At 38.1% G+C, this 26,845-nt stretch overlaps 1 protein-coding gene across 1 annotated transcript in view; it reads left to right on the top strand.

Moving 5' to 3' along the window:
* The first annotated feature begins 11,835 nt into the window (after window positions 1–11,835).
* The window catches only part of stat6 (signal transducer and activator of transcription 6, interleukin-4 induced), a 31,945-nt gene continuing 16,935 nt past the window's right edge, over window positions 11,836–26,845 (top strand). The window contains exons 1-12 of the mRNA XM_061903471.1: window positions 11,836–12,235; window positions 18,318–18,458; window positions 18,665–18,809; window positions 21,261–21,344; window positions 21,459–21,642; window positions 21,867–21,967; window positions 22,722–22,870; window positions 22,981–23,097; window positions 25,590–25,757; window positions 25,971–26,058; window positions 26,151–26,273; window positions 26,357–26,449. Coding sequence (XP_061759455.1) covers window positions 18,325–18,458; window positions 18,665–18,809; window positions 21,261–21,344; window positions 21,459–21,642; window positions 21,867–21,967; window positions 22,722–22,870; window positions 22,981–23,097; window positions 25,590–25,757; window positions 25,971–26,058; window positions 26,151–26,273; window positions 26,357–26,449 — 1,386 coding nt within the window. The 5' untranslated portion in view covers window positions 11,836–12,235; window positions 18,318–18,324. The remainder of the gene's footprint in view (window positions 12,236–18,317; window positions 18,459–18,664; window positions 18,810–21,260; window positions 21,345–21,458; window positions 21,643–21,866; window positions 21,968–22,721; window positions 22,871–22,980; window positions 23,098–25,589; window positions 25,758–25,970; window positions 26,059–26,150; window positions 26,274–26,356; window positions 26,450–26,845) is intronic.

The raw sequence follows: 26,845 nt of genomic DNA, 5'->3' as shown, positions 1-26,845 counted from the left end.
TAGTTGATTTTAAAGCTTTTATTATTTTACCTATTTCCTTTTTTTAAGGTTTAAAAACACAATTGTGTGTACTTTGTGAGCTTGTGTCCTGCTTTTTTCGATTGTAATAGCCCGGCTCCATTGTTGTTCATGAACGTTTATGCCACTACCTCAATATAGTTTACAATTTGAAATAAATAAATAACTCTGTCATGTATTTTTTATGTTATCAGATATGTTTTTATTTGAAATATACTACTTTATAATTTTAGCAGACACATTGTATATATTTGCACAAATATACCTAATATACTTAGTATGGGATCAGAAAGAAAATGAGTGGTATCGCAAATCTCTACCTTTTAGGTTATTCCGGTTATATAACCCTTTTTAATAGGTGCTACTAATTGTTAGATAAGATGAATCCATCTATCCCAGGTCCTTACCACGAGCAACAGACCAGAAGAGGTTGAGCAACTGTAAAGCAGAAGGTTTAGCTCCTTTTGTGATAGGGTCATTAGAATAATACACAAAGCGTGCTACTATGAACATAACAAACCATTATTGATAAGTTCTAATGTGTTAAAATGTTCAGATATTGTGTTTTTAAAAACAACGGAAATTATGTCTCGAGTAAAGAACAACAGCCTTCCAGTTTGTATTCTCAGGTTATTATTTAAATTGTGCTGAACATTTTTATTTCCCCTCGGGGATTAATAAAGTATGTCTGATTCTGATTTTAAGAGGAGAAAACTATAATTTACGGGGATATCGATTTTTGAAATAAGTAAAGCAAGAACAAATATAGTAAAAATAAGAACGAAATGTTGTTCTTATTTGTACTGTAAAGTTCAAATTTGAATGACAATAAAAAGGAAGTCTAAATCTAAGTCTAAGTCTAAGTCTATAGATGGCGCTGCTGTAGTGGCTGCTGTAGGCAGGAGCTCTATGCTCTTGTGTCATCCTTTTGTGTTTCCCTCTTGTTTTCATGTCTTATTATATTTTTTTGCCTTTTGGTCCGGGACCCTTTGGGACTGTGTGACAAGGGGTGCCACTTTCCTGACCTCTGTGGTGCTTTTTTTGTGGACTTCTGGATCTGCCTCCTGGGAGCATTTTGGCCATGGAGACCAGCTGCTGGGTGTCTGCCACACCGGAGTCGGTTTGGAGGGACTGGCGGAGATGCGGATGAGGGGACAGGACTTCAAAGTTTGGAGGGACAGGAGGAGATGCGGATGAGGGGACAGGTCTGCGGAGCTAGCACTGAGCGCTGGGACGGAGAGGCTTCGTGGTGTCTTGGCTGGGTGAGCAGGTGTCGGACACCTCAGTCACCTTGGACGTATCCTCGCTCATCCATGCGGCCTGGACACTGGCCGAGAGTGGAGTCGGCTGTCTTGGTTTCTTTGTTGGGTCTGCTCCTGTCTCTGGCCATGCTCCCTCCACCCCAGCGGACGATGACGTGGAACACTGCAGAGGCCACCACAGTGGATATGTTTCTTTTACTTTTTATTCATAGCTGTATGTAGAAGTGTCTGCTTGTATCTGCTGCTTTAATGTCTTTAATGTCCTCTGTGTTCTTTGATGTTTGATGTTTCCCTCTTACACAAATGTAAGAGGGATGTGTACTATGGCTATGAGTTGTTGTTTTTTTCCCTTGGCCTCAGTCTGCACCCCCTCTCCAGGGCCTAGGCTAAGACCGATTTTTTTATTTTATTTTAATCTTCAATTTTTTTCTCCCCCCCCCCCCCTTGTTTACCTGTATCTCATCTTTTTTGTAAGGGGCGCTGGAAGCCGGCAGACCCGTCAGCGATCCTGTTCTGTCTCCCTGTAATGTTTGTCTAAACTTGACTGGGATTGTACTGAAAATTGTAATTTTCCTGAAGGAACTCTCCTGACGGAATAAATAAAGAACTATCTAATCTATCTAATCTAATCTAAGTGTAAAATACAAATGTATTTCAGTTTTAGGAGTGAAATGGTGGAACAAGCTCATTGATGAGCTGAAGACATGTTCTTCTTTAGTAAGGTTTAAGAAAACCTTGAAAGGTGAAATAATTGAAAATGATAAATTATAGTAACAATTACTTTCATTCCAATTTTTTTTTTTAAACATTGATGTTCCAGGTAATCTTATTTTCAGGGAAGGTATAGAATAGGCCAGGGGTCGGCAACCGAAAATGGTGAAAGAGCCATATTGGACCAAAAATACAAATAAAAAAATTGGTCTGGAGCCGCAAAAAAATCAAAGCCCTATGTAAGTGTTATAATGAAGGCAACACGTGATGTAAGTGTCTATATTAGCTATATTAGCCTACTATGAAAGGCTGACGCAAATCTCCATTGACAGAAATGTTGTATTTTGTTTTTTATTGTACACATTTTTGCAAGATTGGAAAACATTAGGAAAATGGAGGCTTCTCCGAGGGTGAGATACCTTGCAGTCATGGATTGACCAAATATGCCTGATTAGCACTCCAGCAAATCAATGAAATCAACAATGCTCACTTTTGTGCATTCATGCACAGCATAAAACGTTTGGTGGACAAAATGAGACAAAGAAGGAGTGGCATAAAATTTTAAAAAATATTTTTCTGTGGCAGCATCGGAAAAAGTTACAAATTACGATGAGTTCAAGGATCGCTGACATTAGTAGGACAAAACGGTGCTTTCCAAATACTCATCACTGAAGCATTTATAATATAAACAGTGGGATTTCTAACGATTACGAAGGTTTTTGTCATTTTTGTTCTCCTCCAAAAAAAATGTTTCTTCTTCATCCTTTTCCATTTTCACACATCTCTGAAAGAGGTCCAGGGAGTCACTAGGTAGGCGCTAAAGAGCCGCATGCGGCAGAGCCGCAGGTTGCTGACCCCTGGGATAGGCAAATATAAGCTTTGGCTTCAGCCTATTCCTTTTTCGGTCATTCTTTTTCTTTTCTTTTCTTTTCTTTTCTTTTCAATCCAATCCAATCCACTTTATTTATATAGCACATTTAAACAACAATAACGTTTCCAAAGTGTTGCACAGCCATGTTAAAAACAATATTAAAAAAAACAATATTATGCTCCACCAATGACTGAATTAAAACAAAAAATAAATAAATATAAAACCAATATACTGCGATGAGGTGGCGACTTGTCCAGGGTGTACCCCGCCTTCCGCCCGATTGTAGCTGAGATAGGCGCCAGTGCCCCCCGCGACCCCGAAAGGGAATAAGCGGTAGAAAATGGATGGATGGATGGATGGATGGAAAACCAATATAAAAAAATAATATAAAAACAAATATGATTAAAAACTATTTTAAAGGGTAAAATCAATTAAAACAGTAAAATAGAAATCAAAGTGTATAAAAAACACAGAGGACAACAGAGGACAACAGAGGACAGAGGACCACACAACTCACGTAGAGTTAAAAGCCAAAGAATAAAATTCGGTCTTAAGACGAGACTTAAAACACTCCACTGTGAAAGCAGTTTGAACATGGAGGAGCAGAGTGTTCCAGAGCTTAGGGCCGACCACAGAGAAGGCCCTGTCTCCCCTGGTCTTAAGTCTGGTCTTGGGCACCACCCACGAGCTGGAACTGGCTCTCGGACCTCTTTTCATTTCTTTTCATTTCTTTTCTTTTTGTGTGTAAATGTGTATGATTGTTACATATGTATAATCTTTAATGTTAAAATGGTCACACAAAATGGTTGATGGTTGATTATATGACCGAAATAAACTTATTTCATTCATTCATACTAACTCTGTTTACAATTGGACTCAGTGTAGTGGGTCTGCCTCGGCGCAGTAGGCCGTGAATACCTGGCCCCTGACCAAAAGTCTCATCCTCAACGCGACGAGATTAACCCTTAAAACGGAGTACTCACGTCGGTAGGTGCTAGGCGCCGCTGACACAACAGGATGTCTGCACCACCGAGTAACCAGACAGCTTGACTTTCCCACAGACTTGGTTCAATTACACAGTGATGGAAAATTATAAAATATAGCAACAATTACTTTCTTCCCATTGATTTTTTGAACGTTGATGTTCCAGGCAATCTAAGTTTTAGTGAATGAATAGGATAGGAAAATATAATAAGCCTTGGCTTCAGCCTATTCCTTTTTCGGACATTCTTTTTGTTTTTGTGTGTGTATGTGTATGAATGGTTATATGTATAATTTGTGCTGTTAAACTGATCGCACAAAATGGTTGATTATAAGACCGAAATAAACTAATTTCATTTCTTTTCATAAACGCCAGCAAGAGTTAGCAAACAGTTGAGGTAATAGAATTTAAAGCGCTTTAAAAAAAAACCCATCAAAACACCTCTATTAAGGTTTTATATACATGCTGTAAGTATATATGGAATATAGTCACAGGAACTTTAATAATGACACATAAAATGTACGTATTTTGGTCTAATCATGCAGACTTCATGAGCACCTACAACGATTACTTTGCAATAAATGATGACCAAGACCCTCATATTTTTGGGCGGGTACAGGTACAAGTTTTAGAAACTGATTGTTCAGCAGATGCAGCAAGTGGCACTATTGCTAAGTGTTAAACAAGAATTACAAACTACTAACATATTTAAACAATGATTTACTGTACCAGGTCTGCTCTCACTGGGATTCCTACTGTTGGGATGCTCATATCTTCCCATTTAGATGAAGAATTAATCATAACCTTCATGAAGGTAAAAAAAATAAAAAATAAAGCATTTTTTTCACGTCTTTCTTGCAATCTCAATCAATCAATCAATCAATGTTTATTTATATAGCCCTAAATCACAAATGTCTCAAAGGACTGCACAAACCATTACGACTACGACATCCTCGGAAGAACCCACAGGTCTAAGTTGAATGTCGAAGTTGACCAACTTGGACCACAACCTTTTACCGTATTCATTATTTAGAAAGAACTTTTACCAGGTCAGAGGAAAGGCAGCAGGTTGCTGGCTCAGTATGTCGGTGTGATCACAACACACTAAAAGTAGTTCCTCTGCGTTATCTTCTATAATAACAATATTGCTAATGATTGGTTAGTATCCAGGTCACAACATGTGAATGGAATATTGTTTGCGGTTTTTGGATGTCTTTAAGAGGGCTTTATGGACTCCCATTAGCTTCAATATTAGTCACCTCGTACTAGCCATATTTTACAACTTATAATGCACCATTAAAGGAAAAACATGTGTTATTGTCTTACATAAGGATTATGAATGATAGGCAAAATTCCCCCCCAGAAGTTCCCCTTTAACAATTATGTTACACAAGGGCTATCGTTTGGTTTTATTAGCACAATTTTACAACAAAGAGTAGGACATTGAATTTTTGCATTATATTTGGAACCCACTCCATCCCCATAAAAAACAAAAAAACACACTTTATTAATGTGAAACCATTTTTATATTTTTACAATCAAACCTAAGTTTAATTTCATGCGTATTTTGTTCTAAAATGGGAAATTAATTGTTCAATAATATATTTTCTTAGTGCAATACGACGATTTTACGATCATTAACATTTATAAAGCGTCAGCTATAACTGGGATTTGAATCCACCACCACTACTTATAAGGCAAGCACTAACGCTGTGCGCCACGGGAGCCAGTGTGACTATGTGGCGGAATTTGACATAATATTCTTATCAGTGCCGGAGCAGGAAGCAGCTAGGAATATGTTTGCGGTAAAATGTCATATATTGCACTCTGTGACGTCAGACTGAAATAAACGGATGATACTGTACATAATTTTCCCCAAAAAATGAAGCACATTATTCCCCAGATGGGTGTACAGGTTTACATTTCATTCTTTCCAGAAAATGCAAGCACATAAGAAGACCAGCTTTTATTTAGCACATGAAATGAGTAAAAAACATTAAGATTAAACATTCTTAATGCACAAAACAATCATCTAAAGTAATTATTTGTTCAAATAAACAAAACAAAAATCTGTGTGTCTGTCTACTTTCTTTGATAAGCCTGAGATACAAGCCTTTTGGCTTTTTGGGCCATCCGTTTGCCTTTTAAAAGCATTACATGGATTAAATTCTTTAAGATGGGAATACGGTGGCGACCTTCCACATGATTGTATCTGAGATAAGCACCAGCGCCCCCCGCGACCCCAAAGGGAATAAGCGGTAGAAAATGGATAAACTTCTCAATCAATCAATCAATCACTTGTACTCCTGAACGCTCCCATAAGGCGTTGAAGCGCACTGTCTGACGACGAGAGTTTAGACACCAAAGTTGTCACATTATTTCTGATTTGTATTCCCCCTATATCTATGACAATCATCGTACCTGTGGAAAAAAATCTATAAAGGATCTTTATCAAGCATTTTAACAATAGGTCCTTAAAATCAGCAAAGCTCTCTATTTCTGTCAACAGAAATGTATTCTTTAACTCTAAGAATATTTTGAGGACTTGTTTTTCTCCTTTCTTGAGAGAGTTTTTTAATGTTGAATTTTATTATTTGTGTTTCACATTCTGTCCTATATCAATAATACCACAATGTGCTGTTGTAGTCCAGTTAAGTGCCACTAGGAGTGTATACAAATCCCTTTGATTCATATTTTATTCAACTTGTTTTGCTCAAATCTGTGGATCAACTTCAGTCCAAAATAAAAATAGCAAACATTTATCCACCCATCCATTTTCTACTGCTTTTCCCTTTGGGGTCGCGGGGGGCGCTGGTGCCTATCTCAGCTACAATCGGGCGGAAGGTGGGGCACACCCTGGACATGTAGCCACCTCATCGCAGTAGCTAACATTTAAATGTGAAAAATCCACTGTAGCGTCCAAGCCCTGCGAGAAACCGTGCCAAATAGTAAATAAGTAAATAATACAAAATAACAGTATATTTTTCTCAAAAATGAAACCCTGTCAATTAGAAAATGCATGATTATGTGTAATGACTGTACAGCTAAACAATGTAGTTATAATTGCAGTCAACTGGGCCTTTTTTGTACCATGATATTAAGTTTGGAATCTGACACAGCAAAAAATAAAACATGGCCTCTAAAGTCGTTTTAATACCAGGGTGAAGAGGTAACGTTTAAAGATGTTGTTATTTAAACATGTAAGTTGTAAAAAAAAAACCCAACAATATCATAAAAGTAAGTAAAAAATAAACTTAGCCGTGAATGTTCAATATAAATGTCAATGAAAAACTCTGCAATGATGTACGAACCCCGTTTCCATATGAGTTGGGAAATTGTGTTAGATGTACAGTAAATATAAACAGAATACAATGATTTGCAAATCATTTTCAACCCATATTCAGTTGAATATGCTACAAAGACAATATATTTGATGTTCAAACTCATAAACATTTTTTTGTTGTTGCAAATAATCATTAACTTTAGAATTTGATGCCAGCAACACGTGACAAAGAAGTTGGGAAAGGTGGCAATAAATACTGATAAAGTTGAGGAATGCTCATCAAACACTTATTTTGAACATCCCACAGGTATGCAGGCTAATTGGGAACAGGTGGGTGCCATTATTGTGTATAAAAACAGCTTCCCAAAAAATGCTCAGTCTTTCACAAGAAAGGATGGGGCGAGGTACACCCCTTTGTCCACAACTGCGTGAGAAAATAGTCAAACAGTTTAAGAACAACGTTTCTCAATGTGCGAATGCAAGAAATTTAGGGATTTCAACATCTACGGTCCATAATATAATCAAAAGGTTCAGAAGATCTGGAGAAATCACTCAACGTAAGCGGCATTGAATGACCGTGACCTTCGATCCCTCTGACGGCACTGTATCAAAAACCGACATCAATCTCCAAAGGATATCACCACATGGGCTCAGGAACACTTCAGAAAACCACTGTCACTAAATACAGTTTGTCGCTACATCCGTAAGTGCAAGTTAAAATTCTACTATGCAAAGCTAAAGCCATTTATCAACAACATCCGCCGGCTTCTCTGGGCCCAAGATCATCTAAGATGGACTAATGCAAAGTGGAAAAGTGTTCTGTAAGCTGACGAGTATGTTTCAAATTATTTTGGGAATTATTCGACATCGTATCATCATGACCAAAGAGGAAGCGAGCCATCCAGACTGTTATCGACGCAAAGTTCAAAAGCCAGCATCTGTGATGGTATGGGGGTGCATTAGGGCCCAAGGCATGGGTAACTTACACATCTGTGAAGGCACCATTAATGCTGAATGGTACATACAGGTTTTGGAACAACATATGCTGCCATCCAAGCGCCGTCTTTTTTATGGACGACACTGCTCATTTCAGCAAGACAATGCCAAGCCACATTCAGCACGTGTTACAACAGCGTGGCTTCGTAAAAAAAGAGTGCGGGTACTTTCCTGGCCCGCCAGCAGTCCAGACCTGTCTCCCATCGAAAATGTGCGGCGCATTATGAAGCGTAAAATACGACAACGGAGATCCCAGACTGTTGAACGACTAAAGCTCCACATAAAACAAGAATGGGAAAGAATTCCACTTTCAAAGCTTCAACAATTAGTTTCCTCAGTTCCCAAATGTTTATTGAGTGTTGTTAAAAGAAAAGGTGATGTAACACAGTGGTGAACATGCCCTTTCCCAACTAATTTGGCACATGTTGCAGCCATGAAATTCTAAGTTAATTATTATTTGCAAAAAAAAAACAGTTTATGAGTTTCAACATCAAATATCTTGTCTTTGTGGCGCATTCAATTGAATATGGGTTAAAAAGGATTTGAAAATAATTGTATTCAGTTTATATTTACATCTAACACAATTTCCTTACTCATATGGTTTGTATTTTACAGACAAAAAGTTGCACACTGTGTCCCATGCTTGTGCTGCAGCACACATCTCATTGTGCCAAATGAGAATGTTCAAGGTGAATTGGTGATTGGTCTTATCCGCGGTTAATTCTTCCAATGGTTTCTCCTCATCGGAAATAAATGAGTGCGTGCGAACTCCATCAGGCTTAGGATGCTCCCCAAATAGCACAAATCCGGACACTAGAAAATTGTTGAGAAGAAGGCCAGAAGTAGGAGTAGCAGAGCAGGGGCCCAGAACAATAAAACTGGTGAGAGAGTAAAACTATTGAAGGCGGCTGAAACAATTAGCCTATACTTGTTCCATGATTTAATGTCTTTAACATAACCTTTGACAGAGCGCAGGCTGGAATCTGGAGCCTACGTTAGCTGTAATCTGGTCACACTACACACTGGACAAATCACCAGTTCATTACAAAAAAAGAAAAGTCGCCAGTTCATTGTAGAGCAACGGCGTGACTATGCATGTTTGTTACTCACGTACCACTATTGGACAGTGCTCCAACCAGAGGCTACATTGAATTGTATTATGACACATTCTAGTCATACTCAGTAATTAATAATGAATAATAATTACTAAACATTTTACTTAAATAATTACTGAGTAATGACCTTTGTCAGATGCTCATAATTAGTATAGCTTCTGAAGAAGGTCAGCTACGTCAGCATGATGTGTTCAATGTGGTCTTGTAAACTGTATTGTTGTACGGAAATTTGAATAGCCTAAATACAAAAAGGTTAAAAGACAACTAATAATACATAATTTGCATCATAAAAAAGGAAACAAACTGGGTGTATTACACCAGGCACCATCAATAACACTAAAAAACAAAAACATTGAAGGTGGCAATGGGGTAAAAGGGCCCACACCCATACTTTTTCAGGGAGCCCAGAATTGATTGATTGAATCTTGTATAAGTAGATTGCACAGTACAGTACATATTCCGTACAATTGACCACTAAATGGTAACACCCAAATAAGTTTTTCAACTTATTTAAGTCGGGGTCCACGTTAATCAATTCATGGTACAAATATAAACTATCAGCATAATACAGTCATCCCACAGGTTAATCATCAGTGTACATACATTGAAGTATTTACAGTATTTACAGTTCCTCGCAAAGGCCTGGTTATGGGGGTCCAGAATTTGGCGCTGGGCCCCTTTTACTAGTACTATGTAAATTGTGGCCGATCTTTAACATTGATTGATTGAGACTTTTATTAGTAGATTGCACAGTACAGTACATATTCCGTACAATTGACCACTAAACGATAACACCCGAATAGGTTTTTCAACTTGTTTAAGTCAAGGTCCACGTTAATCAATTTATGGTACAAATATATAATATGATGATACATGATAACTCATTTTATGCAAATTCTTCGAAATAAAAAAAAACCTCACATAATTAGTTTACTTCATCCATCCATCCATTTTCTACTGCTTGTCCCATTCGGGGTCGCGGGGGTTTGCTGGAGCCTATCTCAGCTGCATTCGGGCGGAAGGTGGGATATACACCCTGGACAAGTCGCCACCTCATTGCAGGGCCAACACAGATAGACAGACAACATTCACACTCACATTCACACACTAGGGCCAATTTAGTGTTGCCAATTAATTTATCCCCAGGTGCATGTTTTTGGAAGTGGGAGGAAGCCGGAGTACCCGGAAGGAACCCACGCAGTCACGGGAAGAACATGCAAACTCCACACAGAAAGATCCGGAGCCCGGTGTCAAGCCAAATTTGTGCACAGCCGAAATAAGTGCTCAGGGGGGGGTGTGCGCCAGGCAGTTTTCTGGCAGGGCTGCGTCATTGTCAAACCAACGTGTGTGTAGCGAGAGAGACCGTCCACTATTTTTAAAAGCTTAACTCACCAAAATGTAAACTACTGATCTTTGTTTCATCCTGCCGTTTCTCCATATTTAATAGCCTAAGACAATATATATCACAGTAACTTTGGTATGATACGTTTTTTCTTTTAGCTAACAATATTAGCAAATCCACAGGGGCAATTATTTGGCTAGCCGTCCCATACACACTGTATACAATAGGGTGGGCATATATTTCCCACTGGATGTGAATTCTCCCTGCCCACTGGGTGTGAGTTTTCCTTGCCCTTTTGTGGGTTCTTCCGAGGATGTCGTAGTCGTAATGGTTTGTACAGTCCTTTGAGACATTTGTGATTTAGGGCTATATAGATAAACATTGATTGATTGATTGATTGATTTCGCTCTTCCATCCATCCATCCATTTTCTACCGCTTATTCCCTTTTGGGGTCGCGGGAGGGGGGGCGCTGGCGCCTATCTCAGCTACAATCGGGCGGAAGGCGGGGTACACAGATAGACAGACAACATTCACACTCTCATTCACATTTAGTGTTGCCAATCAACCTATCCCCAGGTGCATGTCTTTGGAAGTGAGAGGAAGCCGGAGTACCTGGAGGGAAGCCACGCATTCACGGGGAGAACATGCAAACTCCACACAGAAAGATCCCGAGCCTGGGATTGAACCCAGGACTGCAGTACCTTCGTATTGTGAGGCAGACGCACTAACCCCCCTGCCACCGTGAAACCCCTATTTCGCTCTTAAAGTGCTGAATATATGCCCTGACACGCTTGGGCACTTATTTCGCAGCGAGCACTTATTTTGCTTGACACCGGGATTGAACTAAGGACCTTCGTTTTGTGAGGCACGTGCACCGACTATAACCCCTGTACCTCCGTGCTGCCTCATTAGTTCACTTGAGCATTAAAATAAAAAAAACATAAAATGTTTGCTATTTTATTACGACTAAAGTTGACTGAAAGATTTCAACACACAAATTGAAAAAAATATTAATCCGAAAATGTTTTCGTCCTGGTGGCACTGACTTAACTGGTATCAAATTATGTATGAGTATTGCTAAACAATTATTATAACATGCTTTTTTAGGAATTCGAATGAAGCACAGAGCTGTTTGATAAACCCTGTGCTGTGTTTTTATTGCGCTTTCAGGCATACGTAGTTTTAAACCCGGACTTTTTACTGGAAGTGTCTGCGTGTGCGTGATGACTCAAACTGGCTCCGCCTACCACCTTCTTCTCGGTTTGATTCTCTGGAAGCAATCAATAACGACGTGAACGCCCTGAGGCGTCGTGCCCGTGTACTGTACTGTCCTGCCCTGTCCTGTCGTGTCGTGTCGCCAAAAAAGTAAAGTGGGCAGGTGAACAACATCTGACGTCACGTCAGCCCGCGTGCACGCGCTGCGTCTGTCGAGCGAGAGCCGGAAGCGACTTTTACCAGCGACTCAAAGCAACGAGGAAGTCACGACCAGCGAACTTACTTTTCTTTAAAACTTCTTCATCTTTAGCTTTCCTTGTCCACTTTGGAAGAAAAAAAGCCTGGCCGGGGAAGCTATTTCCGGACCGCCCAGTGTGTTCTGGCGCACCAGAGGAGACCATTAAGCCTTTTTAATGTTTGAACTGTACACGAACTGAAGGTAAGGCTTTTAATGTCTCTCTATTTGGATGTTATAGCTACACTAACTTTAGGCGAAGGGTCATTTATTTTCTTCCACTTGCACTCTTATCTGCGCATTTCAGTTTATGTTAGATCCACCCACAGTCCTCAACCACCATCAGTATTCAGCTGCGTTGATGATATATATACATATACATATATATTTTAGAACTGGACTGTTGTTTCAATTAATATTAACCCCTCCCTTCATCCCGTCCTTAACATGATGGTGCATATGACATAACACAAGAAATGCACAGCAGATATTACACCTAACCATTAGTTTGTTACTTTTACAGTAATAACAACCAGGGCCTGTTAGTGTGGTGCTGATGGGGCAGCCACAGGGCACATAAAAGGCAGTTGGATGGACTGTGGCATGAAAAAAAAGCCCACACAAAAGGAACCCAAGGCACTTCCTGTGCACTAATGGTTCATTCGTTAGGCTTCCTCCCTGGTTTTCCAAGCTACTTACCAATTAAAAACTCTTCTTCACTGCCACAAATGCAGTGAAATGTTTAGTTTTATAACCGCACAGCATAATAACATAGGTTCTGACAAAAGCAGATGACCCAATTATTTATAATATCTCATTTAACAAATGATAAAGGTATGGCATCAGGATCGGTCTTGAACTGGGTGAAGGGCTAATCAACCAACAGAAAGCAATTAGTGTGGCAAGGTGAAAATATGTCAACAGAGCAAAATATATCCTGCGGTGTACCCCAGGGATCGATACTGGGACCAAAATTGTTCAGTCTTTATAGAAAAAAACATTTGTAGAGTTATAAAGGACTTAAAGGGGAATTGCACTTTTTCTGGAATGATTGAAATAAAAATAAAAAAATACCTCCGTTACCTTATCTTTCATAATGATCGGAAACAATCATGTCACAATGATGTCAACATAACCACACAAGCTAGTAATCACAGTGCTGCTATAAATAGTTTGTCTGTGTTAGCTCTTACAATAACAATATCATTAATACTTGGTTAAGATTCAAGTCGGAAAATGTAATTGGAGTATTGTTGGAGGTTTTTGGATGGTTATTTATTGGGTTTTATGGGTGGAATAGAGGACCGCCCTTTGGCTTCATTGTAAGCGGACTTTTATTTACGAGTTAGAATGGAATTTTAAAAAATACATCCGTTACCTTGTCTTTCATAATGATTGAAAACATTCTAACTTGTAAATAAAAGTCCGCTTACAATGGAGCCAATGGGGGGTCCTCTCGTCCAGTGGTTCTCAACCTTTTTTCAGTGATCTACTCCCTGTGAAAATTTTTTAAGTTCAAGTACCCCCTAATCAGAGCAAAGCATTTTTGGTTGAAAAAAAGAGATAAAGAAGTAAAATACAGCAGTATGTCATCAGTTTCTGATTTATTAAATTGTAAAGCAGTGCAAAATATTGCTCATTTGTAGAGGTCTTTCTTGAACTATTTGGAAAAAAAGATATAAAAATAACAAAAAATTTGTTGAAAGATAAAGATGTGTTTCAATTATAAATTACTTTTTCACATAGAAGTAATTATCCACTTAAAGTGCTGTCTTTGGGGATTGTAATAGAGATCCATCTGGATTCATGAACTTAATTGTAAACATTTCTTCACAAAAAAAGAAATCTTTAAGATCAATATTTTTGGAACATGTCCATAAAAAGTCTTGCTGTCAACACTGAATGTTGGATTGTTGTATTATTTTTTCACAAATTATGAACTTACATTCATATTTCATTGAGGTATTATTCAATACACATATTTTTAACGGATTTATGAAAAGCTGCTATTTAAAAAAAAAAATGATTTTAATAAATCTCACTTGTCCCTTGGAATTCCTTCAAGATCTTGCAGGGGTCCGCGTACTCCTTTATAGAGGACTACTGCTCCACTACATGTCATTGCGCACGCTTAAACATGTCATTGCGTACTTGTTCAACAGCCATACAGGTCACACTAAGGGTGGCCGTATAAACAACTTTAACACTGTTACAAATATGCGCCACACTGTGAACCGACATCAAACAAGAATGACCAACACATTTTGGGAAAATTTCCGCACCCTAACACAACTTAAACACAAGAGAACAAATACCCAGAACACCTTGCAGGGTTACAATATATAACACCTCAACTGACGCAAGTAGGGAGGGTGGGACGTGGGTGTGTGGATTGTAGCCCGGAAGAGTCAGGGCTGCAATGAATTGTATGTATTAGTTCTGTTGAGTTCATGTTGTATTACAGTGCGGATGTTCTCCTAAAATGTTTGTCATTCTTGTTTGGTGTGGGTTCACGGTCTGGCACATATTTGTAACAGTGTTAAAGTTTTTTTTACGGCCACCCTCAGTGTGACTTGTGTAGCTGTTGATCAAATATGTCTTGCAACATCACACGTGTACTGCTCAGCCAAAGGTGACATTCAATTTGGCTTGCATACTGTCTATACAGAATACAGAGGGTGGTAAGAAATGTGCTGTTACAGCGCTCCATGAATAGTGTTGATTGTGTAAAAATCGGTCTTGATTCTATGTGAACTCCCGTGAAAATCGAGAATGTTGGGTAGTATGACGCTGTCAAGTTCTGTTCATATTAAACTCGCGGGCCGCACATACATTAAATTGTCATATCAAAGCACGGGCCGCAAAACAACGTTTCGGCCAGCGGGCCACATGTTTGCGACCCCTGATGTTTGTTTACAGTAGAAGACACTGCCTATTCAGAACCTGCAGTGAGCTAACTCTTCCAAAAGATGGTGTCATAGCAGAAACAACACACCTTTCCGTTTATGTTAGGTTCTGCGCATGTCAATGAATAGTTTTCCGATTTAAGGTGTGATTCATTAAAATGCATGTAATAATCAGATAATTTTTTTCCAGGGTCCATGTACACAGTAACATTCTAATCCGAATGAGGATTAGATTTATTAAATATTGTCAATGTACACGTTGGCTATGGAGACCAGCCATTGTACAGTAAGTGATTATGTATTCTGTTTGTTGCTTCTCATGAAGTCTGCAGTGAGTATGAATCAGGTATGTTGTCGGAAAATAAATTGGATGCCTTATGCGTATTTTAAATTGATATCCCGTGTATGCTGGAAATGATCAAAATACGTAAATATTACATGTTATTAGTAATGTGCCCGTTACTACATTACATATATATTTACAATATGTATATAAAACATTATTGAAGGTGTTTTTCTAAGGGCTTTATATGCAGAATCCCATCGAGCCATTGTAAGCTTACTTTTGATTGCATGTATTTACTATTTAAACTGCATAAAAAAAAACCTAAGTATTCTTCTCTTACTCTACACACAGAACTAACACACAAAAGCCAATATAAATAATAACAGAATAAATGCCATCCATCCATGTTCTACCGCGGAGGGTGCTGCAGCCTATCCCAGCTACATTCGGGCGGAAGGCGGGGTGGGGTACACCCTGAACAAGTTGCCAACTCATTTCAGGGCCATCACAGATAGACAGACAACATTCATACTCCCATTTACACACTACGGTCAATTTAGTTGCCAATCAACCTGTCCTCAGGAGCATGTCTTTGGAGAATTAATTAAACAGATGGTTTGACAAAATGTACTTTTAAAAAAAAAATCTCAGTAAAACTGAAACAATGCTGGTCAGTAACAGAAGAAGAGAAAGTGAAACACAAGTACAAATAAACAGAGTATATATATTTGCAGAGTAAAATAAATAAAACATTTGGGTGTAATTAAGATGATAAAATGAGCTGTTATTTTCATTAAAAGATATTAGGAATGTCAAGCGATTAAAGTATTTAATCACGATTAATTGCTCTTTGTTCATTGTTTACTCAAAATGAATTGCTATTAATTGTAGATAGATTTAATTTTTCATCATTCATAAATGTACCCTAGATGGATCATTTTCAAGTTTTAATTCCATGAATGGACAATTAGTTCGCTTAATGAAATGTTTTATGTTTTTTTTAATTACACATTATCCTTTTTAAAAAGCACAAAACAAATAGGACATAAATACACTTTTAAAGACAATAAAAAAAAATGCCAACAATGCATTGATGTCTTGCCAGATTTTGTATTTTGTAGGAATACAGAATGTGTATTCTTGCTGTAGGAGCACTTGCATTCAGAGGAGGAGCTACTCTTCCATACTTAGATACCAGTTTCACACATTAATACCACAAAATGTGAATTGTTATGCTCATGCTTTTACTGTCAAAGATGTTTGGTAATGTGTAACATGATATCTCTACCTGAAGAAATACTTCTGATATTCTGTGCTCACTTGTTGAGCAAGTTAATCATATTTTTTTTTCCTGCATGGCAGTTTTTTAATCTACTCTATTTATATAATATAATATAGTATAATATGATATAATATTCAGCCTGTTAAACATTCTGTAATAGCGGACTATCAATCAGAACAGGTTATAAAATAATATACAATAGGGATGGTATTATTGTGTAGTGAACTTTAACTACCAATGTGGGATACATAGGGCGGTGGTAGGCATGCCTGCAGCATATTGCCTAAGTGGGAGTGAAAAAGGAGACGAGAAAGAGAAAGTGTCCAAGAATGGAGCCGCTGTGTGTGTGTCCCCCTTCTGCCTATTTAGTTTGACTGTGCTATTTGTGAACATAAATACTAAGCTGATTTGCTCAAGGACAGTCTATCTCAGACAGTCTATTACAATACACTTTATGTCAATCTGCCAGAAAACATTTATTTAGGTTGAAATATCAGAGAATAACATTACAAACCATCTTTGACAATGCATGATCGTATTGTAAGACTATTTTTCGTTGTTTTGTTGGTTAAACCGGATGTGAAGCATAGCACTATTATTGAGAAGCCGGATGTGTGCGATTGGTATAAGAAAAGACTTGACATATTTTGACGAAAATCTCAAATTAAAGTGGCTTTAGACTTCCTCGCTACTGTCTATTTTTTTTCTGAACTTTTTTTAAATAAAGAATAGTGAACAACAGGCTGAAAAAGTGTATGTTACAGTATATGACACATAAATAACCAACGGAGAACGTGCCTGTTATGTTAACGTGACATATTATAGTAAGAGTCATTCAAATAACTATTACACATAGAACATGCTATATGTTTACCAAACAATCTGTCATTCCTAATTGCTGAATTCAATTAAATCTTACACGTATAGTCAAGTGGTTCTTAACCTGGGTTTGATTGAACTCTAGGGGTTCGGTGAGTCGGCCTCAGGGGTTCGGCGGAGCCTCTGTCGCGGAGGTCTAGACACACCCGACTCATCGTGTAAATAAAAACTTCTCCTGATCAGCGTATTATGAATATGGCAACAGCAGAAGTCACACTGATTTGCAGGTGTGTAATTTGTTATGAGTTAATGCACTGTGTTGGTTTTTGTTCTTTGAACAAGGTGATGTTCATGCACGGTTAATTTTGTGCACCAGTAAAAAAAAACCCCATAACTTAGACTTAAATTTGAAAAAAAAAAACACATTTTATTTTTCACTAAAGAAGGGTCGGGTGAATGTGCATATGAAACTGGTGGGGTTCGGTACCTCCAACAAGGTTACTACGTGAATGAGCTAAATAATATTATTTGATATTTTACGGTAATGTGTTAATAATTTCACACATAAGTCGCTCATGAATATAAGTCGCACCCCCAGCCAAACTATGGAAAAAAAACTGCGACTTATAGTCCGAAAAATACGGTCTGCCCACCACAAATTTAGACAAAACATGTTAAGTATTGCTTTAACTAAAAGAACATTTCATTTAACGTATTTATGAGACATTTAGGGTCCCCTAAATAAAAAAAAGGCGATAAACACTGTAGGTAAGGTAACCTTTCAGCTAGGTTACTGATATTTCAAGAATCCCCCTTCATTGTTTCAGTTATTTCCTTCCTGATTTCTTCAGCATTAATACATCAAATCTAACAAATTACATTCAGTGTATTTAACATATTTCTGTCTATCAACATACTTTCAGGACTACATATATTGTAATGCAACTATTCAAAATGCATTCATAATGTTTATTTTGATTATTGACCATTTAGCTTGACCATGGCCCAGTGGAATCGCATGGGCCAATTGATACATTACCTTCCTGTTCACACCATCAACGACCTCTACCCTGCAGCCACCTTTGACATTGAAGTGCGGCACTTTTTGTCCGACTGGATTGAGGAACAAAGATGGTATGACTCAGAGACACACACCGCCAGATTAACACACATAGAGGTTGTTTTACAAAGTCTTTTTCATCCTTGTGTAAACAATGTTAACATGTTGTATTTAATAATCTGTTTATTTATTTATTTTTATTTTTTCATTGACTTGTGGTGTGGGTGTGTGTGCGGGTGCGTGCATGCATGCCTGCGTGCGTGCTTGTGTGCCTTGTTAGGGAGGAGTTTGCATTGGAGAACGTGGAGCAGGAGGCAAACGCTCGGGCTCTCTTAGACGAGATCATCCTGCGGCTGCAGACGTTTTCGCAGCAAAACGCCAACGTGGTGGACAAAATGAAGCTGATGCAGATTAGTAAGAACATGGTAGGGACACCATCAGAGTCAACTGAAACACAACTGAAATTTAGAAGTTGGAATCCAGATTGGTTTAGATGTAAGGACTTGCTCTGCCTGACTGTGTTCGAATAACATTATGTTTGTCACAACTTCAAGATTTGAACGATAAATAACAATGGCAGGTGAAAGCATATTAAATTATCTTAACTAGGGATGCACAATATTTATTTTTTCAAGCCAATACTGATAACTTCCTGCCTCTCAAAAACCGATACAAATAACTCATAGCTCATTTATATTTAGTCGTGATCAAAAGTTTACATACACTCGTAAAGAACAAAATGTCATGGCTGTCTTGAGTTCCCAATAATTTATACAACTTTTATTTTTTTGTGATAGAGTAATTGGATTACATACTTGTTTGTCACAAAAACATGAATTATGTTTTTTTTTGTTTCTGAATTTATTATGGGTCTACCAAATCTGCTGGTTCAAAAGTATACATACAGCAATGTTAAGATTTGGTTACATCTCCCTTGGCAAGTTTCATTGTAAGAAAGCGCTTTTGGTAGCCATCCACGAGCTTCTGGCAAGCTTCTGGCAAGCTTCTGGTTGAATTTTTGACCACTCCACTTGAACAAATTGTTGCATTTTAGCTAAATTTGTTGGTTTTCTGACTAGGACTTGTTTCTTCAGCATTGTCCACACGTTTAAGTCAGGACTTTGGTAAGGCCATTCTAAAACTTTAATTTTAGCCTTATTTAGCCATTCCTTTACCACTTTTGAAATGTGTTTGGAGTCAATGTCCTTTTGGAACACCATTGCGACTGTATTTGTAGATTTGACTGTAGTTTGTGCACACCTGAAAGTAAGAAATAGTCAAACAACGGTGGATTTGACAAACCTGTAGATTTGTCCTAACCAAATATAACATCACCACAATGTTAAAACTAACAACACACCCATAAATCAGTGAAGCTTATGTCCTCAATAGGATATTGTTTACATTTAAACCGATACTTGTACCAAATAGGTAAAATAAAACAGTGCCCTAACTTGTACTTAAACAATTTAAAATATGCAAATTAATGTTAAAATGTATTTATAGCATTTTTTTTAATTAGGGGTTGATTATTTTTTTTAATTAGAGGTGACCATTAATTTAAATACTTCAGCGATAGAAAATAAAATGATAAAGAAATTATACATTCAAAAATAAGAAATCAAATCTTCAACAAATTGTGGTAACATAGAGAGAACATAGAGCAATTTTGAAAATGTTTATCAGTTATCTGAGCTTTTTTTTATGTTATTGGATTATTGGTGTAACGCTATAGTTCTTAATATTGGCTTGATAATTATCGTGCACCCGTAATCTAAACTGTCCATGGACATTAAAAAAGTACATGAATATTTAACACCCTTAATAAAAGAGAGCATTTTACTCCAAATAATTACAATTCTTTTAACTTATTATCGTTACTAATAAATCACTGGAGAGTTCCAGCTTTGTCTGTCTTAAATTATGCTCTGAGTTTGAGCCATTTATATGGTAGATTACCAAACTCACTAAAGTAGTTTTACGCTAGCTGTCTTTAGAACATACTACAACAAAGTATAAGGTGAGTTGTACAACTGATAACCTAAGCTTGGTTTATTTCAAGGTGTCATGAATTTTTTTTTACTAGTTAGATAGTTTTACTTTTGGTTGTATGAATTTAAAAATGCATCCAATGGTTATTTTATCAGTAACATTCACGGGCACAGAACTAAAGATATACGTTTTATTTGCTTTAGTTGTTTTTACGTTTTCTCTTTGCATTTCCATGGAAGCTTTTCATCCCGCTCAATCTTAGAGATTTGACATCATTGTGATGAATTTGTATTATTACTTGCATAATGACACGTTATATAATGACATGACTTTAAATACTGACACGGACAAAAAAATGTTGTTTGGATTCTGTTAAAGAAAGAAAAACTCCATCATAACTTGAAAATGACAGAAGTAATGATTTAAAAAAAATACTGGAATTTTCCCAAAGTTGTGTATTGCCAAGCTACTGGGATTCTGGGAAACAAATGTTGAGCATTAAATAACATAATTCCTACTGTGAAACATGGAGAATACTTGGTTATGTTCTAATAATTAGAATACAAAAACACAAAGCCAAAAATAGTCAAGAATGGCTAAGGGTGAAACATTGGTTCACTCTAAAAGTGGCCTTATGTGGTCCCTAATTTAAATCCAATTGAACATCTGGGAAAAGATCTGAAGCATGCAGTCTGGAAAAGGCCCCTACTGTATCATACCTGAGAGAACTGGAGCAGTTTGCTCATGACTATCCGTAGTATTACTATGGTCAGTTTTCATTAACGTCAGTGATTCTCATGTTTTTCTTTTTGTAGTGGAAGAATACCAACAATTTCAACCAATTATGTACGATGAACTAAAAGCATGTGGACTTTTTTTTTTAGCACAGCTTGTTTCAGCAGCAGTCGCTACAGTTTGTAGTGATGGTGAGGGACACCCTGCGCAAAGAGAGGGTTCTGCTTGACACTGTAAGAAACATTTCTCATTGTTCTTGTTCTACAAAAAGGGTTTTCCGTTTACCTGATTGCATTTTATGAGTGTAGATCTATAACAGTTGGTTTTACATGTTGTGTCATGTGTAGGCAACCCAGGTAAACAACCCTCCACAGTATCCTCTATATGGCACCAGGGAATCCACATTCCCCAAACAGCAGGATGTAGATCACTTGGTTCTCAAAGTGGTGGAGGTCCGGGACCTGCGAAAGAAGATACACCAGCTGCAGGAAGAGCTTAATTGGGAGAGGCAGAACTATGAGTCTTTGCAAGGTATTATAAATCTGATAACAGTCACTTATATAAGCAAGCTCCGAATGGAAATATAGTAGATTAGCTGCAGCAAACAGCACATTTAAAACACAATAAATACAAATATAACATACAATAAATACAATGACAAAAATCTCTTCTTATCATAATGTTGATTGATATCTAAAACTATTTTTCTGTTCTGTCCAAAACTTACTTTTGCTTACTGCTTTTTGGTTGCACAGGTAGGAGGCAACAAAATGGACTTGATCCCACAGCCTCGGAAATCAATAAACTACAGAAACACATACAGCAGCTGGAGTACAATGTAACCGCCATGGCAACGGTGAGCAGGCTTGCACCGTCTCCTTTTTTTTAATCATCTAGAACAGTGGTTCTTGAACTTTTTTCACCATTTACTACCTTAGAAATAACTAAAAAAGTACCACCATATTGACCAACTTTAAAATTCAGTAGTGTAGGAGGCCTAAGTATTCATTAAAATAACTCAAAAGTTTTATTTAACAAGTATGTTTCATATTTTGGGCACTGTAACACCACACACATTTTGAACAGTAACACTGTGTTTAAATACTGGAAAATAAAAGATTGTACTTTAATCAAGTAATTACTTGGGGGACGGCGTGGCGAAGTTGGTAGAGTGGCTGTGCTCTGAGGGTTACTGGTTTAATCCCCACCTAACATCCTAGTCACATCCGTTGTGTCCTTGGGTAAGGCACTTCACCCTTGCTCCTGATGGGGCCTGGTGAGCGCCTTGCATGGCAGCTCCCACCGTCAGTGTGTGAATGTGTGTGTGAATGGGTGAATGTGGAAATACTGTCAAAGCGCTTTGGGCTCCTTTAAAAAAAAAGGGGTAGAAAAGCGCTATACAAGTACAACTCATTTACCATTTACATTTACATCTCTAAATGACGCCCGCATACTACTAGTGGTACGCCACAGTTAGAGAACCACTGGTTTAGAATCACTCCGATGGGCCCAAGAAGTACGGAAGGATTTTATGTGCATACATATTTACAGTGCATAATCATATATTTATGTAGAATACATTTTCTGTGTTGGGATGTTGATTGGTTCAGAAACGTTTCCAGCTGCTCAATGAGAGTGTGGATTGTCTGGACCAGTGTCAGGTACAACTACTCAGCAGGATAAAGACTTGGAGGTGGGAGCAGTACAAGGCCACCATCGGACATCCTTTTGCTGATGACCTCAATATCTTGCAGATGCGGTAAGGTCCTGTTCAGTCATCAAGAATACTTAAAATAGAGTGCTATTTAATCGATTAAAGTATTAGACTGGTCACTTTTGCCTTTATTTTCCCCCATGGGAACATGTCAGGTGTGAACAGCTTCTTGGTGTAAATGGCAATCTGAGGCAAGAACTAATGATCATAGGGGACCCAATCCCAGAGCTGCAAGAAAGGCTCAGACAACTTCTGCAGGTTCTTGTTCAAAGGTAGTTTTCTCTCAGCTACGCATCGTCCTTGTAAAGACATAAAGTTTGTTACAGCTCTTGTTACATACTGTGTGAGTGTTCCAACTAGAGATGCGCGGTTTGTGGTCTCATCCGCGGAGTCCGCGGATAAACCGCGGGTCGGGCGGTTGACATGACGAAAAAATAAATTTTAATTACATTCGGGCGGGTGCCGGTTGAACCATCCGGTAATATTTGATATACACGGTTCTGGGATCGGTATCTTTAGCCATTTTAAGAGCCATTTAAGACCAGTGTCATAAAGCGGAGAAGACAAGGGGAGACGCTATTATTCTCTTGAATGGCTGCCAGCAGTCAACCAGATATTAAGTATTAGGGCGTGCTATGAAGCCATTGCCTTTGTCGCCATCTACAGCATTAACGATCTGCTTGTAAGTCCAGTAACATGTTGTGTGTGGCTTCCGTGGTAACACGCACACGACTGCAAGGCATACTGGGTGACACAGAGTACACTAATGGTTGTGATATAAACAATTTTAACACTCTTAGTAATATGCGCCACGTTGTAAAGCCACACCAATTAAGAACGACAAACACATTTCGGGAGAACATCCTCACAGTAACACAACTTAAACGCAACACAACACATACCCATAATCCTTTGCATTCATGACACCCCCTGACTATTTTATACACCCGCTAGCGTCGGTAAGGTGGGCCGGGTTGGGGGCACGGGGGTGTAAAATATATTCAGGAAGTGTCACGAACACAAAGGATTCTGGGTGTTTGTTGTGTTGCGTTTATGTTGTGTTACTGTGAGGATGTTCTCCCGAAATGTGTTTGTCAATCTTGTATTGTGTGGCTTCACAGCGTGGCGCATATTAGTAAGTGTTAAAGTTGTTTATATCACAACCATCAGTGTACTCTGTATCACCCAGTATGCCTTTCAATCTTGTACGTGTAGTTGCGAAAGCTGCACACATGTTGCTGGACCAACAATTGGTGCGTACGTGTTGTCGAAGGTGTCCAAGTCAATGGCTTCACAGCACTCCCATATTCTTGTCATCAGGATGAACATTATTGGATGGACGCGAGAACGTTAGCTGCTGTCATAGGTAACCTAATTTAACTACATTTGCTTGTTTCAACTAAAATTAAGCAGGTGAGGGATTTTAACGGCTGTTATCCCTTTTGATGTTTTTTTCATAATTCAATTTATCTTCAAGGAAATAATAGCATTAAGACTAATATTTTTGAAGTCCGGGTAACACTTACATTATTGTGCAGTAATTAAGGAACAAATCTGAAATCTAATTTGTTAAGCTTGGCATGGAAACACATAGACGCTGGAATATGATTGGACAAAAAACAACAACAACATACTGTACATGAAGCCTACTGGAAGTAGTGTAGTCAAGAGATATGCTACAAAATGAAAACAATTGACTGTTAGGAATACATTAATACAATGAACAAATATTATCATTTAAACTGTAAAAGTACTTCTTAAGCTGGTTCACTGGATCATGCAAATGCAACAATTTTAGATAAACGACAACAGCAGAACTCCTCGTGTTATGTAACTTTTTTAATTAAAAAAATAAATAAAAAATCATCAGCAACCATGAAAATTATTATTTCCAAGACAACCCAGGTAGAAACATAATCTCCTGTTACAGTATATATATATATTTTTTTTACAAAATAGTTTCCTAAACACATTCATTAACCCCATCCTTCCCACCTTACCCGTGCGTCGGTAAGGTGGGCGGGGTTGGGGGCGCGGGAGTGTAAAATATATTCAGGATTTTGTCATGAATACAAAGGACTATGGGTATTAGTTGTGTTGCGTTTATGTTGTGTTACTGTGAGGATGTTCTCCCGAAATATGTTTGTCAATCTTGTATTGTGTGGCTTCACAGCGTGGCGCATATTAGTAAGTGTTAAAGTTGTTTGAATCACAACCATCAGTGTACTTTGTGTCACCCAGTATGCCTTTCAATCTTGTACATGTAATTACAAAAGCTGCACATATGTTGCCGGACCAACAATCGGTTTGTACATGTTGTTGAAGGTGTCTAAAGCAATAGCTTCACACCACGCCCATATTCTTGTAATTAGTATGAACGCTTTTGGATAATCGCAGGAACGTTAGCGGCTCCAATTGTCTTTGATGCTCTGTGAAACAGGTTTAAATATGTCTGTGAGTAGCTGTGAAACAGGTTTAGATATATCTGTGAGTGGCAAAGGCGGCCGACCTCTGATTTATTTCAGCGGGCATTGGCGGGCGGGTACGGTCCTGATAAAATGTTAGTTCGGGTGGACGGCGGGTGGATGACGACTTTGGTGATGCGGTTGCGGATGTTATAATTGCCTATCCGCGCATCTCTAGTTCCCACAATGTTAAGTATATTGTATAAACATTTTCTCTCTGGTTTACTGATAAAAAGCAACAAAGATACTGTACATCACTGATGTTTGTTTACTTTTCCATGTAACAATGTGTCCCTTAGCTCTTTTGTGGTGGACAAGCAGCCCCCTCATGTCATTAAGACACAATCCAAGTTCTCAACTACTGTGCGCTACCTGCTAGGGGAGAAAGTCGCATCGGGGAAGCCTGTGGTGTTGAGGGCACAAATTATTAATGAAATGCAGGCCAGAAGCTTAAATATTACACTCAGGTTAGTAGTGGTTAGGTTAGTATTGTTCAATTTACTTCTTGTATTCCAACACATTACGTTTTTCATTTCGGTAATGTTAGCCATTTGATTTAAATTGTAGGTATGTTGCTAAGGCAAATACTAAATTGCATTCATGTAATATAATTAAATAGGTTTAAAGTGGTTATGATCCAATGAATAAACACACATGACACTATTGTGCATTATCTGCAGTGATAATGTTGGAGAAGTAATCAATAACACAGCCATTCTTGAACACAACACAGCCACCAAGAGCACATGTGCCACCTTCAGAAACATGGTATGTACTGCACCCTACTTCTCTGGCTGCAGTTGATAAGAGAGTGAGCACTCTCAGTGATAACTGATCCGATTGTTCCTTTCTTGCAACAGTCCATCAAGAAGATCAAGAGAGCCGACAGGAAGGGATCAGAGTCTGTGACTGAGGAGAAATTTGCCCTCCTCTTCTCAACAGAGATCACGATCACAGGCTGTGACACTCTTTACAAGATACAGGTTTGTTTTTGTTGTCACTGTCCCTTTGCATTGGTTGTAATCATGAATGTCACTTATTGATATTGAAATATTTGTCATTGCAGATGATCTCGTTGCCAATAGTAGTTATTGTACATGGCAGCCAAGAAAATAACGCAATGGCTACCATCATATGGGATTGTGCTTTTTCTGAACCAGTAAGAGGATTTTTAAAAAATGTTTCAATGTATGATAAAGTTGAATTCGGTCTTCTGATTTGGGGACAATAATTCATCATGAAGAGTAAGTGCCATGTACAATACAAGCCTCACAAAATACAGTGCAATTTACACACTTTCTCACAATTTATGAAGATTTCTTTAGAAAAAAAAGAGTGATGCTTAAAGGGGAACTGCACCTTTTAGGAATTTTGTCTATCTTTCACAATCATCATGAAAGACATGACAACGGATGGATTTTTTTTTTAATGCATTCTAAGTATATTAATAAACGTACAGTAAATAAAATTCTGCTTACAGCGGAGCCAATTGAAACTCCATTATTACGCCCATAAAATCCCATAAATAACGGCAACAATACTTAATTTACATTTT

This window comes from Nerophis ophidion, linkage group LG06, assembly GCF_033978795.1.
Source record: "Nerophis ophidion isolate RoL-2023_Sa linkage group LG06, RoL_Noph_v1.0, whole genome shotgun sequence".
In the NCBI taxonomy this organism is placed as follows: Eukaryota; Metazoa; Chordata; class Actinopteri; order Syngnathiformes; family Syngnathidae; genus Nerophis; species Nerophis ophidion.
Note: the sequence above shows the minus strand (reverse complement) of the source record. Positions and strands in the feature narration are given on the sequence as shown.